Here is a 15943-nt window from a genome sequence, read left to right as displayed (position 1 = left end):
CCTTTCCCTCCAACGCGGCGCAGCGCGCCAAGCGCTCTCTCTACCCTGAATACCCAACCCTCAGGCAGCCCCGCGGCGTCCTCTCAGCCGGGCGCCGTCCCCTGCTCAGGAGAGCTCTCCCCCTCGTGCCGAAGCATTAGCATTCGCGCCTCCTTCCCGCGGGGACACCCTACGCCCTGTTTTCGGGGCCCCCTTCCCAGCCCAGCCGCGCGCCACCGGCCCGCTCCCGTGCCCCCCACTCTGGCGCATCTCTCCCCCTTCTCGCCGCGCCTCGCCCCCCGCAGCCGCCCCGAGCCTCGGGTCCCGGCGCGCCCCTCGTAGTCGGGTCGGGCTCGGGTCCCCAGGGAGGGCTCCTTTGTGCTGCCCCGCGCGCTGCGTCAGGGCGGAGTTGCCGCCGCCGCCACACGCGCGCACTCACCCGCTCACGGGCGGCCCCGGGGGCGGCAGGAAGGGAGGCGGCGAGCGGGAGGAGGGAGCGGCCGCGAGCCCAATCGCTCGGCTCCCCCGCCCGGCCCCGCGCGGCGCCGCCTCCGCCATTGCTGCGCGCGGGAGCGGCCGACGCGGAGGCTCGCTGCGCGCTCGGAGCCAGACCTGCGAGCCGGCGTGGGTGAGTGCGGCCCGCGGGCCCAAGCCTTCCGCCCCAGGGCGAGGTCCGCGGGCCCGAGTCTTCCCTCCGAGGCGGGGTCCGCGGGCCACCGGTCACCCAGTGGGTGGGTGGGTGGGGAACCGGGGTGCTCCGCGCGGGTCCCCGGCGCCGGGACGGGGCGCGCCCCCTCCTCGGCCGCGGTGCGCCCCTGAGCCGGGCACTCGGGTCCCGCGGGGGGGAGGGCCTGGGACCCCCTCCTTCCCCTCCTTCCCCAGTCCCGGGCCCGCGACAGCTGCGTCCTCCCGATCCCTCCTCCCCGGAGGCCAAGGGGGAGCCGGCGAGCTCGCGGTGACTCCCGCCCGGCCCTCCCTCGCAGGCGGCAGCCTCGGGTCTCCTGGAACGATGGTGAAGCTGGGGAACAATTTCGCGGAGAAGGGCACCAAGCAGCCGCTGCTGGAGGATGGCTTCGACACCATCCCCCTAATGACGCCCCTCGATGTCAATCAGCTGCAGTTTCCGCCCCCGGACAAGGTGAGAGCCCCCCGGCACCCCCGCGCTGCCGGGTGCGCACCCCAAGCGTCGGGCGGCGGCCGCAACAAAAGAGACGCGCGGCGTGCGCGGGAGATAGGAAGTGGGGGCGAGCTCGGGCGGAGGGAGGAAGCCCCCCGGGAGGACCGCGTGCCGGCGCGGGATTCCGGATCCGGAGACAGCTCCGTTCCGACAAGGGAGCGCAATCGGGGGAAGGTCCCTTCTGGATTTTTGTAGCAGTCTTGTCCGAGAGGGGCCCCCGGTACCAACGCGGCGGCCCCGGCCCTGCTTCTCCCCGCCCATACTCCCCCCTGCCAAGATAGCAGGGGACTGTGGGTGTGGGGTGAGCCTTGGGGCGCGGCTGCCCCGTGCGCCTGCCCAGGTGGGGCGGTTTCCGTCGGATTCGCCCCTCCGATTCGCCCCGTGCGGGTGAGGAGGCTCCTCTCCTTGGCCAGGTGGACCCTCCTTAAGGGGCTGGGTTCCCGTCCTCACCCTCACCGTCTGCCCCTCCCAGGCCGGCTGTAGATGCTGCAGGGCGTATGTTCTTCTCGGGAGCTTCCTTCTTTTCTTTGTTCCTTTTGTGAAATCTTCTAGTAAGTGCTCTGCTGGCCGGGTGTTAGCCTAACTGGGGACAACCCTTCATCATCGTTTCCCCAAAGTGGTCTTTCCTTTTCTGAATTTAGAGCCCCTTCTTTTCCTGAGTAGAGTATCCAATCAAGTAGTTTCTGTATGTGAAGGATAATTTTTTCAGGAGTTAACGTCTTAAAAGGTAAATGGCAATGATTGAAAGTCTCGACAATTGTATTCCAAAGCTCAAACCTAGAATAATGAACACAGCATCCGTTCTGACCACCTTGCTGCCGCTTAAAAACCACCCAGCCGGGAGCGAGTTCATTCTATTCCCCGAAGTGCGTTTTCATTTATTGTCTCATTTAGCTCCAGCGAGGACATTCTGAGTCAGGTCTTTGTCCTTTATTCCTGCTCGCTGGTGATTGCTGACCACCGGACGGGGATAGGGGGATATCTTGGCGGCAGCAGAGGGTCCTTCCCTTCTGGAAGATTCCTTTATTCCCAGGTGCACCCTTTGACTTACTCAGCTGTCTAGAGTAGAGTGGTTTCCATCCCCCGAACTCTATTGTTTGTGTATTGGGTGGGGGGGTGGAGAAGGAGAGGCGGCTGATGGCAGGTGTTTCGGTTCAGAAAGAGGATCCGCAGGGCACACCTGTGCACCTAGGCCATGTGGGGCCAATTTGGGGTACTGAAAGTCTAGAGGAGGCTTTAGGGGAGGGGTGGGGCAGGGCAGCCAGCTGCCAGAGGCGCATCCCCCTTCCCTGACTTGCTGGGCTAGCTCAGCTGCCCATCCCCCCACCTTTCCCTCCCTCCTCAGCCCCAGAGTGGTGGTGGCCTGTGCCAGGAAGGCTGTGTCCCGAGGCAGCACCTCTGTCAGGTGACTCCCTCCGCTCAGCCTGAGTCTCCTCTTTTGCCCTCAGTCTATTGCATTCCAGAATTGTCTGACACACAGTTGTCTTCTACCGGCCGGGGGTGGGGGATGGGGTGGTGGATTTCAGGTAGGTATGAAATCCTGGCCAACCAATTGGGCCATTTCGAAGTAGCCTAGGTAGATCTGAAAGGTAGTGAGTCTCCCATCCCTGGGAGTGTTCAAACAGTGAGAGGGAATTGGTGGGAGTGTTCAATCAGAGGGAGGGAACCCCCTCTGGGGCATCCAGGAACCAGTGGTTGGGCTAGAAGATTTCTGAGGTCACAGATGAGGAGACTGAGTCTCGGAGAGTTCGGGGGATGGGCCCAAGGTCACACAGTGGAAGGCCACAATCCCCTCCCTCTGTACAGAAGCTTCTGGCAGGGTCCCATGCTCCATCCTGCTTGGGACGTGACCTCTCATGCAAGACCTCGCTTAACACGCACAACAGTGCTGTGCTGCTCACAGGCAGGGTTCAGGGGAGGTGATGTCTCCTGTCCCAGGTGCTGTGGCTGGTGGGGTCAGGCTGGTGGGGTCAGGTAACACAGCCAGGGTTGTGAGTGGAGCCTGTCCTGAGAGTGAGCACTGAGGGCCGAGGGTCGCTGGTGACAGTGGAGCTGGCAGCAAGGCACGGGCTGGTCTCGCCTGACATTTGTTGAGTAACTTTACTGTCATGGCCCCCATTTTACACATGTGGAGATAGAGGGTCTAGTTCGAGGTCACCGAGCGTGTTAGCGGCAAAGGCAGCTGAATCTGGGCCGGTAGAGTATCGACCGGGTTTGCACGGTGCTGAGGGTTGTGTGGACGGCCCCCTCCTCACTGCAGTGGGCTGAGATAGGCCGTGGTCCCATTTCACAGGTCAGGGCACTGAGGTTGGGAGAGGCCAGGCAGGTGCTGAAGGTCACATAGCGAGTCAGGGACACTTGGGATTTGAGGACAGTAGGGGAATGCACAAATGCTCCCTCCAGAGCTGGTGGGCACCCGCACGGTCACACTCGGCGTGCCCGCCCTCTCGGCATCCAGAGAGCCTCGTGCATGGAAGGGACTGAAGGAGGGAAGGCAGGAGTTGATGACAGGTTTTGTGGCCCGTGGATCACTTTTCGGTGGCAGCTGGCATGGGTCACTCTCTCTCCCGATTTTCTTCTCCCAGCTGGATCCAGGGTCACAGCTCAGTCCTAGAGTCCCTCCGGCAGCCCCCATGGCTCGCTATCCTGATTCTCCCCTGGCTCTTCCCTGGGGCCTATGGTTGCAGAGAGACGGTTTCCAACCCCGCTGTCTTAGGGTGGGTGGGTGGGGGCATGGGTGACTGGCCCTCTGCAGTCCTGCTGCCGCTTCTTGTCTCCTGGATTTGAGGTGGAGGAGTGGAGACTAGAGCAGTGGAAACCCTGAGGCCTCCCTGGCCTGTGGGGACAGAGCAAGAAACCGTCCGACAGGCGAGTGGAGGAAGGGGCTGGAGCCTCTGAGGGGGGAGGATGGAGGGTGGGTGGGGGCTGGTGGGAAGCTGCTGGGGGAGCAGGGAAGGGTGTGTATGGGGCAGAGTGGGGCAGGTGCATGGGGGGAGAAACCTCTTCACTTCGCAGTAGAGAGCAGGGGAAGAAGAGCAGGGAGATTCTCCCGGGGGCCATTGCAGGGGCGGAGGGGGGAGAGGGTGGCAGGGTGGGGGCTGAGAGATGGAGGCCTGCTCCTGCTCCTTCCTAATCTCTTTGCCTCTTCCCTCCCTATACCCACAGTGGCACCGAAAGACCCATGGAAGCCGAGGGCACCCCCTGGACCACCGGGGCTTCTGCGGCATCCTGGGTGGTGGAAGGAGCGCGGTGGCAGGAGTTAGCCCTGCCCCCTCTTAGCTGGGGGACCTCTGGCCGAGGAGCTTAACTTCTCCAGCGGGGAGTGACCGTCTTTCCTTCCTGGGGCTGCTCTCGGGATTACTCATGGGCCATTTCTCAGAAAGTCCTGGCCCCGAGATTTCAGGCCAAGGACGGCTGTTCTTTTCTGTGAAATACTTGTGGGTGAAATGCTGGCTGGGCCCCCAGGGTGCCCATGCCCATCCTCGCCGGACAGGTATGTCCACGGGCTTCGGACCACACCGCTGACGCTGTGCTTCTCTGCTTCCCGGCCAAGGTGGTTGTGAAAACGAAGACCGAGTACGAGCCTGACCGCAAGAAAGGCAAAGCGCGTCCTCCCAAGATAGCGGAGTTCACTGTCAGCATCACTGAGGGGGTCACCGAGAGGTTCAAGGTGAGTGGCCCTGGCGGTGGGTGGAGGGCAAGCTGGTCCCTGGAGTGATAGGACCGGATGCCGGTTGTCTGGCCCCTGGAGTGATAGGACCGGATGCCGGTTGTCTGGCCGATCCCAGCTGTGCAGAACCCACTCTGTGGTTTTCCAGATTTTCTTCTTTCTTTCCTTCGTCTTCCGGAATGACCATATACAAGTTTGTAGGAGTGTTTTTTGGTTTGAAAATTTTTTAAATTTTAATTTATTGTTTTAAAAAATTCTGGCATGATTAATACACAGTGTTATGTGAGTTTTGGGTGCACAGTATGGTGATTTGAGTCTGTCTGTGACACAGTGCTTGGAAGGGCAAGTGTTTTCTTCATCCCCTTGACCGACTTCACCCCTGCCCTGGCCTCCCTCTCCTCTGCAGCCGCCAGTTTGTTCTCTAGAGTTAAGAGTCTCATTTTGTGGGGGTGTTTGTTTGTTTGTTTTAAAGATTTCATTTATTTATTTGACAGAGAGAGAGAGAGAGAGATCAGGAGCACAAGCAGGGGGAGAAGCAGGCTCCCCACTGAGCAGGGAGCCCAATGTGGGGCTCAATTCCAGGACCCTGGGAGCACAACCTGAGCCGAAGGTAGAAGGTAGACGCTTAACGACTGAGCCCCCCAGGCAGCCCTCGCTTAGTTTTAATAACAGGGAAAACCCACCCCTAAACTTTCTTTTAGACAATGGCTAACAGACATGTGAAAAATCACTTACCAAACTTTAAGATCCTTACCTCACAGTTGCAGGAAGGACGCAGGCTCACACAAAGGTAAGGCAGCCTCTTTATTACCTGCAAGACCCGCTTCAGGGCCCCTTCCTCGTGCTTCTGAGCTTCTGAGCTCAGGGAGCCTCCCCAGAGGTCAGGACTGCCCTCGCTCCGGACAGTTGTCTAGGGAGGAAGAGCTGCTGGAAGGGGCAGGGTTCCAACCAGGCTGGGGGGCGGAGCCTCCCCTAACATCTGGGTGCCTCCGAGGGTGGAGACGGCTGCAGTGGAGGAAAAAGTTTGGATACGGATCTTCTGAAAGCTTGTTCTTTGAGGACACATGAGAGATGGTAAAATGGTGGCCCTCACCCAGTTTCAGAGGGGTGATTTGAGAGACACCAGTGGTCGCCCCGACCTTGCAGAGTGGCCGTGGCCGCCTCTCCTGTGGCTCTGTGTGACTGTGTGAGCAGATCGCTGATGTCTGGGAGCACAGACACCTGGGCCCCCCGATGCCTGCAGTTCCCAAGGCACCTCTGCATACAGTGTCCTGTCCCATGTCCTAGAAATTCCATGGATTGGTTCCTAGCTGCACACAAAGCTTGCAGAGCTGAGGTGGCTTCACGGGCCGGGAAGGGATGCCAGGATGGGGCGTGACCTTGAATCCCTCCTTCGCGTCGTTCCCACCATCCGCACAGGCTGGAAGAACACTGTGCCAGGCCTGCCTGGCTAGCAGACCCCCCGGAGTCGCATTGTTTTCCCCCGGAGTTGCAGTGTTTTCTGTCTGTGGGGTGTTTCGCCGGGTGATCTAGCTGTCCCGAGAGGTTGGTATGGCTGGTAGACCCCTCTTTGCAGTGGCAGTGTTGAGGTGCAAAAAGCCCCATGTCTGGGCTCTTGCCAGTGGTTAAGGATGGTGTAGGAGCTGAGATGCTCTTCGGGGGGCTCCTGGCTGTGCAGTCTACATGTACCATTAAGTTCTTCACCAGGACCAGATTGGGTTGACCCAAGATTGACATCTCTCTTTCACGCTGGTCAGCCAGCTCCACTCAGATGGCCTGCATAGCCCATGCCCTGCGGATCGCCTCCTGGCGGAGGCAGAAGTGACCTCAATTTCAAGGTCATCCTATCCATCATTCTGATGGTGGAGGCCATCTGGATATCTGAGTGGGTCTGGGTTTCTCATGTCTGATGTAACCTTTGTTCCTCTCAGCCCTGGCATTTTAGGTACTCCCCCCCCCCCCCCCCAGAGTGAGATGCTGTCCTTTGTCTTTTGGGGTCCTTTGTGTGCCAGGCTCTGTTCCCCCAGCTCCCGTGTCCTTTGTTTGTGTTTTTCCCGCATGCTTACCTGGTCCAGGTCCCCGGGGCCCCTGTGGAAGGCATGGGTGACGCATACGGGCCACCGGGGCTTTTGGCAGCATCGGTGTGGTTACCTGGCTTCGAGTACCAGAAGCTGAGGGCTCAGAGGATCCGAGCCTGTCCCTGTGGATGGGGCTGTGGTGGCAGAACCCTGCCTCATCTCTGCCCGCACCTCCTGGGGGACGTCTAAGAAGGTGATGTATACAGTAAGTGATTGGTAGGGCACTGCATCGCAGTGAGCACAGTCTCCAGTCTTACACGTTAAACTGTCTGGGCACGTTCATGTGCTTAGTGCCCATGGCCTCCATTGGGTTCACAGCCACACTGAAGGGCACAGTGCGGAGGCCTTCGAGTCCCAGGTGGTCACGGGAGGCTAGGAGACTTATGACTGGTCTGTGTCTCCAAGGCCAGTACCTCTCCTCCCCTTCTTCCATACTCACCTCCGCACAGGCTCACCCTCCAGCTCCTTCCAGGGCCAGCTCAGCCACCAGCTCCACCATGAAGCCTCCGGGGACTGACCTCACCCTCCTGAGGCCTGTGCTGTCCTTTGTTAGGAGCAGTAACAGGATAAAAACAGGGAGTGCTCCCATGAGTCACACCCTGGGGCAAGCTCGTGAGACTTCTCAGCTCACTTAATCCTTATAAAAATCTTGTGAAGTGTGCCCTGTCATCTCTATCTCACAGTGGAGGGGAAACTGAGGCAGAGAGCTTGGCCCCTGGCAGCGTGTACTTGGCCGTAACCCCCCAAGGTGATGTGGCTTCCCCTGGGAAGCTCCCCGCTCCAGGCAGCCCATGGTGCTGCTTTTTCTCTTGTTTTATAAAGATTTTTAAAATTTATTTTAGAGAGAGGAAAGCCAGCACAGGGGGTGGGGTGGAGAGAGAGAATTCCAAGCAGATTCTGTGCTAAGTGTGGAGCCCACTGACCCGGGAGCTCAGTCTCACGTCTCTGAGATCATGATCTGAGCCAAATTCAAGAGTCACCGGCTCAACTGACTGAGCCCTTCAGGCGCCCCTGGACTATTGCACTTCTAAGAATCCTTTGCCCCTTTGTTGATTTGAACCCCTCCTGGTGACCTCTGCCCTGGGGCCTCCATCTGTCCCCTGAGCCATACAGAACACAAATCCCCCTCCTCCCTGGCAGCCGCGGGATGTGGGGCAGGCCATGTACTTGAGTTCTTCAGTACTTTTCCTCTGGTCTCTTCCATCATGTCACGGGGTCCAGGCTCCCCCAGTGAGGGGTCCAGGCTTCTCTTCAGGTGTGACCAGGCATCTTGGTGAGGTCCAGAGGGGCAGCCCCTCTGCCAGCCAGGATAAGAGCCTGTCCTCTCTGGGGGTACGTCCTGGCACAGGAATAACCTGACAAGTCACTGGGTGACTAGTGATGGCACTGGCCTGGAGTGCACGGGGACTTGGGGAGATTTCCAGGGTCTGCCTGTGGGACCCTCGCTTGTGGAAGAAAGCAGCTCCCTAGGGATCCCTCTCTCTAGGCCGTGTGTGGATGTAAGCCCTTTCCAGGTGTTAACTCATCAGTTCCCACCGGGTCGGGCAAATGACCCCCAAGGTCAGAGTCAGTGGCAGGGCGTGACCTGAACCGGGTGGCCTGGCTCACTTGGCTGGGAGCCCGGGGGACTGACTCGCACAGCTGAATGCCCTGCGTTCCATGGGCACATCAGGCTTCAGTTCCAACACCCTTCTGAGCAGGGAAGGATGTGTACCTGGTCCCCCACACATCTGCCATGAGGTCTGTGTGGGAGACGCAGCCCGCAGGGCACTTGCTCTGAGTGTGGTGGGGACTGCTCGCACTGGAATCGCCTGGAGGTTGATTTTTAACAGAGGGACCCAGGACCCTGGGAACGAACACTGTAATGAGCTCTGCAGGTGACACATTGAATCTGTGGCGGGCAGGCTCAGGACGGCTGACACCTTTGGGAAATACCAAGGGCGTTCGTTCACCCTTCTGGAGTGTTCTCCCAGCCTTTTCTTGCCCAGTTATGTGTTTGGCATCTTTGAGGAAAGCACACAATAGGGCCTGCTTCTCCTGTGAGGGGGCAGCTGGTGGAGGGCTGGGGGGCGCAGGAGATGAACCTGCCACAGGAGGCAGGAGGAGGACCTGCCTCCCCACCCCCAGCCCTGGCGGTGCCAGGGGCTCTCTCATGGCTGTGGTCTGGACAGAAGGTCTTCCTCATCCTGCCAGGGACCTGGGCAGCTTCTGTGTGGCGCCCGCCCAGTCATTCCTTGGTCCTTTTCATTTCCATGTGTGAACAGCAAGGATGTGATTGTGTCTTTTGGCTGTTGAAGCAACAAGTACAGAACGTGTCCTCTTTTGTCTCTAATTTGCCCACTTCAGGAGGAGGGAGCCGGCTGCTTTGCGCCTCCTCTTTATATACCTTTGGATGGCATCCTTGAGACGAGATGTCTTTTTGGACGTTACTTTATGCTTAGCGCCGGGGATGAAGCTCTTGGCTCTGGGGTTGCTAGGCTGGTTGCTAGGTAACCGCTGGGGGTGGGGAGGGTTCTGTGAGACTCCGCCACACTGGGATCGCTGGATGACTCACCCGGGGGCAGCGGCCAGAAGCCCAGGCTTCTGAAGAGGGTAGTGTCAACGAGGAAAAGTGCTCGTTTAATTAATTGAAGGTGTATTTATGCTGAGAATAAACACAGGCTGAGATGTAGCTCAAATTAAATAAACCTAAACATTCTTCTGGGGACGTGTTCCTGCTGTCCCCTCCCCCTTGGCAGAGCAGAGGGTCGGGGTGTGGCTGGGGGCTGCTGAGCCCGCTTTCCCAGCACAGAGGCTGGAGGGGCCATTATTAGGCCCATTTAAGGAAGGTTCCATCAGGTTCTGCTTTGTGGCTGCCTTGGCGGAGAGCTGTCGAAGTGTCTGAAACCCACATGCCTTCTCACCTGGCGCCAGCTCAGGGCTCCGGAGGGTCTGGGGCCAGCCTTGCATGGCCTTGCACGTGGGCGCCTTTCGTGGTACGCACGGAGCTGGGAGGATAAACCGAGTTGGTCTGAACAGCTCCCCACTCCCCTCGTTGGCTGGTGGTGCTGCAGCGGGGGTGTCCCTTTGCATCCTGTCACAAATGATTCCGTGGGCGGTTTGTATCTTTTTCTCACATCCTTAATGACCTTGAGCTTCCTGCGCGCCCGTCTGTTTTCCACACTCTCCAGTAATCCCCCGGCATGTTTCAAGATGCAGTTGTTAAATATTTATGAACGGCAACACCGTTTCCTTGGCATTCGGCAGCGGGGGAGGTCTTCATGCAGGGACACTGGGGACCCTAGAATGGCCTACCAACACCCCGTAGCCGTCCTCGGGCACAGAGCCCACGGTTTTCTGGCCCAGCTCTAGAGTGGGGGCCTCATCCAGAATCCAATAATAAGTGGTTTGAATCATCCTGGAGAGGGGGTGTCTGTGTGTTCACTTTTTTTGTGGGTTACCTAAAATATTTAGTGTTGCACATGCTTGAAGATGTCAGGATTCATCCTGTTTTTCCAAGTTTTTTTTTTTTTTTTTTAACTGCATTACTCAGCAGAAAACACATTTCCTTTCCCCTCCTCCCTGGGGGGAAGGCAGTGGGAAGGGAGGAGGAATAACCTAGCCGCCATCGACCCGGTGCCCGTGGAGGCTCTGAGTGGCAGGAGTGTCATTCCTTTTCATGTTCGTAACACTCTGGAAGGTTGATCTTGCTGGCCTGACTTTGTAGGTGTGGAACTAAGGTTAGCGAGGTTAAGGAGCCAACTCCAGGTCAGCCAGCTAACCAGGGGTGGACGTAGGGTTCAGTCCCACACCCACCTGACACCCTGAAGCCCAACGAGCTCTGTCTTCCACACCAGCCGCTGCATGAGCGCCATGGGATGGCTCTTCCCTGCTTCAGACGTCCTGGTTCCACCCCAGCCAGGCAGTGGAACCCCCCCACCCTCCGCCCACCAAGAAGCCCCCAGCAGGAGGAGAACCCCCAGGCCAGGAAGAGCAGATGGCCACAAGCAGACTCAAATACCGCTCGAGCCCCCTGTCTGTAAAGTAGGGGAGCTGTCAGTTCCCCAGCAGCACGGTGAAAACTGGTGTGTGGACCAGGGACTTGTAAGTCGAGTGGCTGTATGAGTCACGGCTCGGACTGGGACACTCCGGAGAAGCACAGTGGACACTGTGCATTTGGGATGTGAGGGCAGGCACCACCGGCCAAGACTGTCCTAATAAGCATCCAGGAGATAGGGTCCCCCTTATAAACTCCCTATATAGTTCACCCCGAGGCCCCTAGCCTATTTGCTAGTTCCTTTCCTGGCTGTTCTTTCAAGAAAACATCCCTTCTGCCTCTGGGGCAGGACTGCTGGGGCTGGGACTCCTCGTCCTGCCAGGACCCCCACCCCCAGGCCTGTGCCTCCCACGCCTCCCACGCCTCCCCTGCCTCGTCTCTCTCCCCTCACCCATTAATCCTTAGTGTGATAAAATAGACGTGACATATGCGTCCCCATTTTTAAGTGTTCATCTCAGTGACATTTAGTACCTTTGTGGTGTCGTCCAACCCTCACCAGTGTCTAGTTCCAGAACATTTCAGCACCCCAAGAGGAGACCCGTTACCCGTCAGCAGTCACCCCGTTTCCTCCTCCTGTCAACCCTAGGCGACCACCGACCTACGTTCTGTCTCTGGATGTCCCTGTTCCAGACATTTTGCATCAGTGGAGTCATATAGTACGTGTCCTTTGTGACTGCTGCTTTCACATCGTGCGTGTCCAGGGGTCAGTGCTTCCTCTTTCTGGCTGAGTCACATGCAGCTGTATGGCTAGACCATCTTTTGTTTGTCCCTTCATCCAGCGATGGACACGGGCTGTTTCTACCTCTTGACTAGCGACTAGACTAGACTAGACTACCTCTAGCGTTCGCTGTGGCAAACACTCATGTACAACTTTTTGTTCAAAAAATCCTTGTTCTGTCCTTCTGGGTATGTAACCACGAGTTTGTGGAGTAATTTTATGTCTGACCTACTGAGTAGCTGCCCCATTCCCCAGCCCGCCAGTAAAGTCCAAGGCTCCCAGCATCTGCATACGCAGCCAATACTTGTCATTCTCGGTCTAATTATAGCCAGCCTGGTGGGTGCGAAGTGGTATCCCATTGTGGTTTGGATTTGCCCCTCCCTAATGGCTGGTGACAGGGAGCATCTGTCCCTGTGCCCCGACGGCCATTTGTGTATCTTTGGAGAGACCTCTATTCTGGGCCTTCCCCATTTTTAATTGGGTGGTTTTTGTGCTGTTCAGTAGTATTCTGGATACCACGTTCTTGTCAGGCATATCATTTGCAGATATCTGCTACTGTTCTGTGGATGCCTTTTCAGTTTTCTCCTCCTATTCTTTGCACACAATTTTTAGATTTGGAAGTACGATTTATTTTCTCTTCCCTTGCTTGTGCGTTTAGTGTCAGATTTAAGATACCACTGCCAAGTCTAAGGTCATGAAGATTTGCCTTTTCGTTTTGTCCTAAGAGTTTTATGGCTTTCGCTTTTATATTTAGGTCTTTATTCGATTTTGAGTTAATTTTTAAAAAAAATTATTTATTTATTTGACAGATCACAAGTAGGCAGAGAGACAGGCCGAGAGAGGGGGAAGCAGGCTCCCCACTGAGCAGAGAGCCTGATGTGGGGCTTGATCCCAAGAACCTGAGATCATGACCTGAGCCAAAGGCAGAGAGAGGCTTAACCAAGCCACCCAGGCGCCCTTGAGTTAATTTTCGTATATGGTGTGAGGTAAGGGTCGAGCTTCTGGTGTAGATGGCCAGTTGTCCCAACACCATCTGCTGAGAGACTTCTTGCCCCACTGAATGGTCTTAGCATCTAGATTAAGAAAACCAGCCGATCACGGACATCAGGTTTTATTTCTGGACTCTGTTCTCTTCCATTTACATGGTGATTCTTATGCCAGTAGCACACTGTTTTATTTATTTATTTTTTATTTTTATTTTTATTTTTTTTAAGATTTTATTTATTTATTTGACAGAGAGATCACAAGTAGGCAGAGAGGCAGGCAGAGAGAGAGAGAGAGAGGAGAAAGCAGGCTCCCCGCTGAGCAGAGAGCCCGATGTGGGACTCGATCCCAGGACCCTGAGATCATGACCTGAGCCGAAGGCAGCGGCTTAACCCACTGAGCCAACCAGGCACCCTAGCACACTGTTTTAATTACTGTAGCTTTGCAGGAAGTTTTGAAATCGGGAAAGATGAGCCCTTTGACTTACTCTTTGTTTCCAAAATAGCTTTGGCTATTTAGGATCCTTGCAATTTCCATTTCTGCAAACAAGGCTGTCGGGATTCTGCTAGGGATTGCGCTGAATCTGCCGATCAGTCTGGAAGTAGTCTCGTCCTCACAACATGGAATCTAGAGTCTGTGAACACAGGACGTCTTTCCATTCACTTGGGTCTCTGACCTCTTCCAGTAGTGTCCTCTGGTTCACATTGTTCGAGGCCCTTCTCTTTCTGCTGGAGGTAGTGAACTCCAGCAGTATCCACTTTGCCTGAGGCTGTGGCCAGTGCGGCTCACACGGGGGTCTGTGTCCAGCTGCCGCTGCTGCCAGAATCTTGGAACAGGGGTGTTCTCCTCTTTCATTTGAAATCACAGTATTTTTGAGATCTTGGTGTTTGCTGTGTTAATAAACAAGCACAAACACATGTGTACTTATCTATATGGAAACCCCACCCCAGGCTCTCCCTGATCCCTGCTGCTCTCATACACTGTCCCTTCCAGGCCACTGCCTCCAGCCGTGAGGCCCAGGCCACCAAGGGCTACCCCAGATCACATGCTGGGCGATGCCAAGTGCATATAACTCCCACGTAGTAGCTCTAACATCTTCCCGCTGTGTCCTGCTGCAAAGCTCTTCTTGACATCTGCACAAAAGTGATACAATTTGGGGATTATGGAGAATCTGCTCCCCCACCCCGCCCAATGCACACTGGTAGCAAACACGTCTTCCAGCCAACTGGCCACACATCCGCGGGCTATGAGAAATGGTTATTTGTCCCAAAGGGGCAGCTGCCTCCCAGCATCGTGCAGTGCCTGGTGGGTTCCTCTCCTCAATGGGGCAAACCGGGATGGGGGTCCCCTCCTGCAGGACACGGGCTGCTCCAGCCACACGAGCCGAATGCACCGTATTCCTTGATGCCTCTGGGCTCTGGCACAGCCTTCTTTCTCAGAGCACACCCCTTCCACCCTTCCTGCCCCAAAGAGCTGCTCTTCCTTCGAGGCCCAGACGTACTCCCTCCCCTCCCCCAGCCCAAGTCTTTTCCAGCACTGTGGGGGTCTGCCACTACCTCCCCCCCCCCCAGCCACCGTGGAGGAGCTGTGACAAGCCACCACCTTGCAGGAAAGGCCAGGTTGAAGCCGTGCAGCCAAGGACACGCCAAGGGGGCCTCTGTCTTGTCTTGAGAATGTCCACTGGCCACCGGGGGATTCTAAGGTGGAAGAAGGCCAGGCCCTGGGCCCTGAGGGGCTTTTTGCTTTTCTTTGTGGGCCCCTTCCTCTTTAAAAAAAAAAAAAAAAGTGGAAGAAGAAAGGACATTATTTTATGACCACCTTGGTCTAAAGAAGACTGTCATCTAGAAAGGATTCACGATTATTATATAATTATTTCCAGTTTTCTAACAAAAGTAAAACCATTTTCATGGGTCGCTGAGAGCATCACAGGCCCCAGTCCTGGGCCTGGGCCTCACATGCCTCGTAGAGGAAGTGGCCCTGCATCTAAGTGAGTCCCCTTCCCCAGCCCCTGGAGCTCCCCAGCCTCCGCCCCCGGGGGCACGGGTGGGGACCGGCGCTGGCTGTGGACCCAGGCTCTCCAGGCCTCCAGCATCCCGGGTCCCGCCTCCTTCCCGTACGTGATCGTTTCCCTCGGAAAACCCAGACAGACTGGCACCAGCAAACTGAATTCATGTCCCATTGGATTCGGAGATGCTCTGGGTTGGCTCCGGGTACCCGAGGGTGGCTGGATAAGTGCCCCCGGAGAAGATGGAGCTGGGCGGCCTGCCAGCTGGATCCCTCTACACGCTCCCTCCCTCGGTAGGCACCAGGGAGATGGGCTCCAAAGGAAGTGAATTAGCTCCATGGGGCATCCAGAACCAAGCACCACCAGCGAGGCGGCTCAGAACAACACACATTTATTCTGTTACAGTTCTGGGGGCTCCGAAGCCCTGAATCCACGTCACTGGGCCACATCGTGGTGTTGGCAGGGGGCTCCTCTGGGGGCTCCAGGGGAGGATCTGTTTCCTGGCCTTTTTGAGCTCCCACCATCTCCCCATTCCTTGGCTTGGGGCCCCTTCCTTCACCTGCAGCCCAGCGTCCTCCAGTGTCTGCTCTCTCTGCATCCCTCTTGTAAGGACCCCTGGGATTTCACTTGGGCCCGCCTGCATAATGCAGGAGAACATCCCATCTCTAGACCTGGATTAAATCCACTCCAGAGTCACTTTTTGCATATAAGGCAACATGCACAGGTTCCTGGGGTTAGGACCTGGGTGCCTTTAGGGGACACTGCTAAGTCGACCCAGCTGGCTTGCCTTGCACTGGTCACCTGCACTGGCTAAGCCCCAGTGTCCCTGCTGGAGAAATGCAGTTTGTAGTAGTGCCTTCGGGTGCTGTCCTGAGGGGTATCCCAGCTTTACTGAAACTGCCTGCCTCGGCACAGAGCATGGTGGAAGTCTCTGGAGCTACTCTTCATAGGGTACTTTGGCAGAAGGGGGCCAAGGCTGGGGTGGGAGCTTAGTTGCCCTGAGACTCCAGAAATTTTGTGCAGAAGGGGATCCTCTGTTTACCCCATGGTGCTGGGCTTCGGTTGTGTCCCAAAGCATCTGGAAAGTTTTAAGGAATACCAGGGCCTAGGTATTGCTCCCAGCATTCCACTGCTGGGGTTCTGCTGGGGTCCCGTCTGGGGTCCCCTTGCTGGGATCCTCAGGGGGGGTCCTGTGATTCTCACACACAGCTAAGGCAGAGCCCTTGTGTTTAAGGCTGGGTCCCTGCATGTGGCTGCTGCTTCTCGTCTCATAGGCACCCCTGGGCTCTTCGCACC

At 56.8% G+C, this 15943-nt stretch overlaps 1 protein-coding gene across 1 annotated transcript in view; it reads left to right on the top strand.

The window, feature by feature from the left end:
* Window positions 1-392: 392 nt before the first annotated feature.
* The window catches only part of NSG1 (neuronal vesicle trafficking associated 1), a 29876-nt gene continuing 14325 nt past the window's right edge, over window positions 393-15943 (top strand). Inside the window, exons 1-3 of the mRNA XM_045075573.1 lie at window positions 393-607; window positions 963-1117; window positions 4710-4826. Of these exons, the coding sequence (XP_044931508.1) occupies window positions 989-1117; window positions 4710-4826 (246 nt within the window). The 5' untranslated portion in view covers window positions 393-607; window positions 963-988. The remainder of the gene's footprint in view (window positions 608-962; window positions 1118-4709; window positions 4827-15943) is intronic.

Source organism: Mustela putorius, unplaced genomic scaffold, assembly GCF_011764305.1.
Source record: "Mustela putorius furo isolate JIRA1106 unplaced genomic scaffold, ASM1176430v1.1 tig00000083_pilon_pilon_pilon, whole genome shotgun sequence".
NCBI lineage: Eukaryota > Metazoa > Chordata > Mammalia > Carnivora > Mustelidae > Mustela > Mustela putorius.
This window is presented reverse-complemented; position numbering and strand designations above follow the sequence as displayed.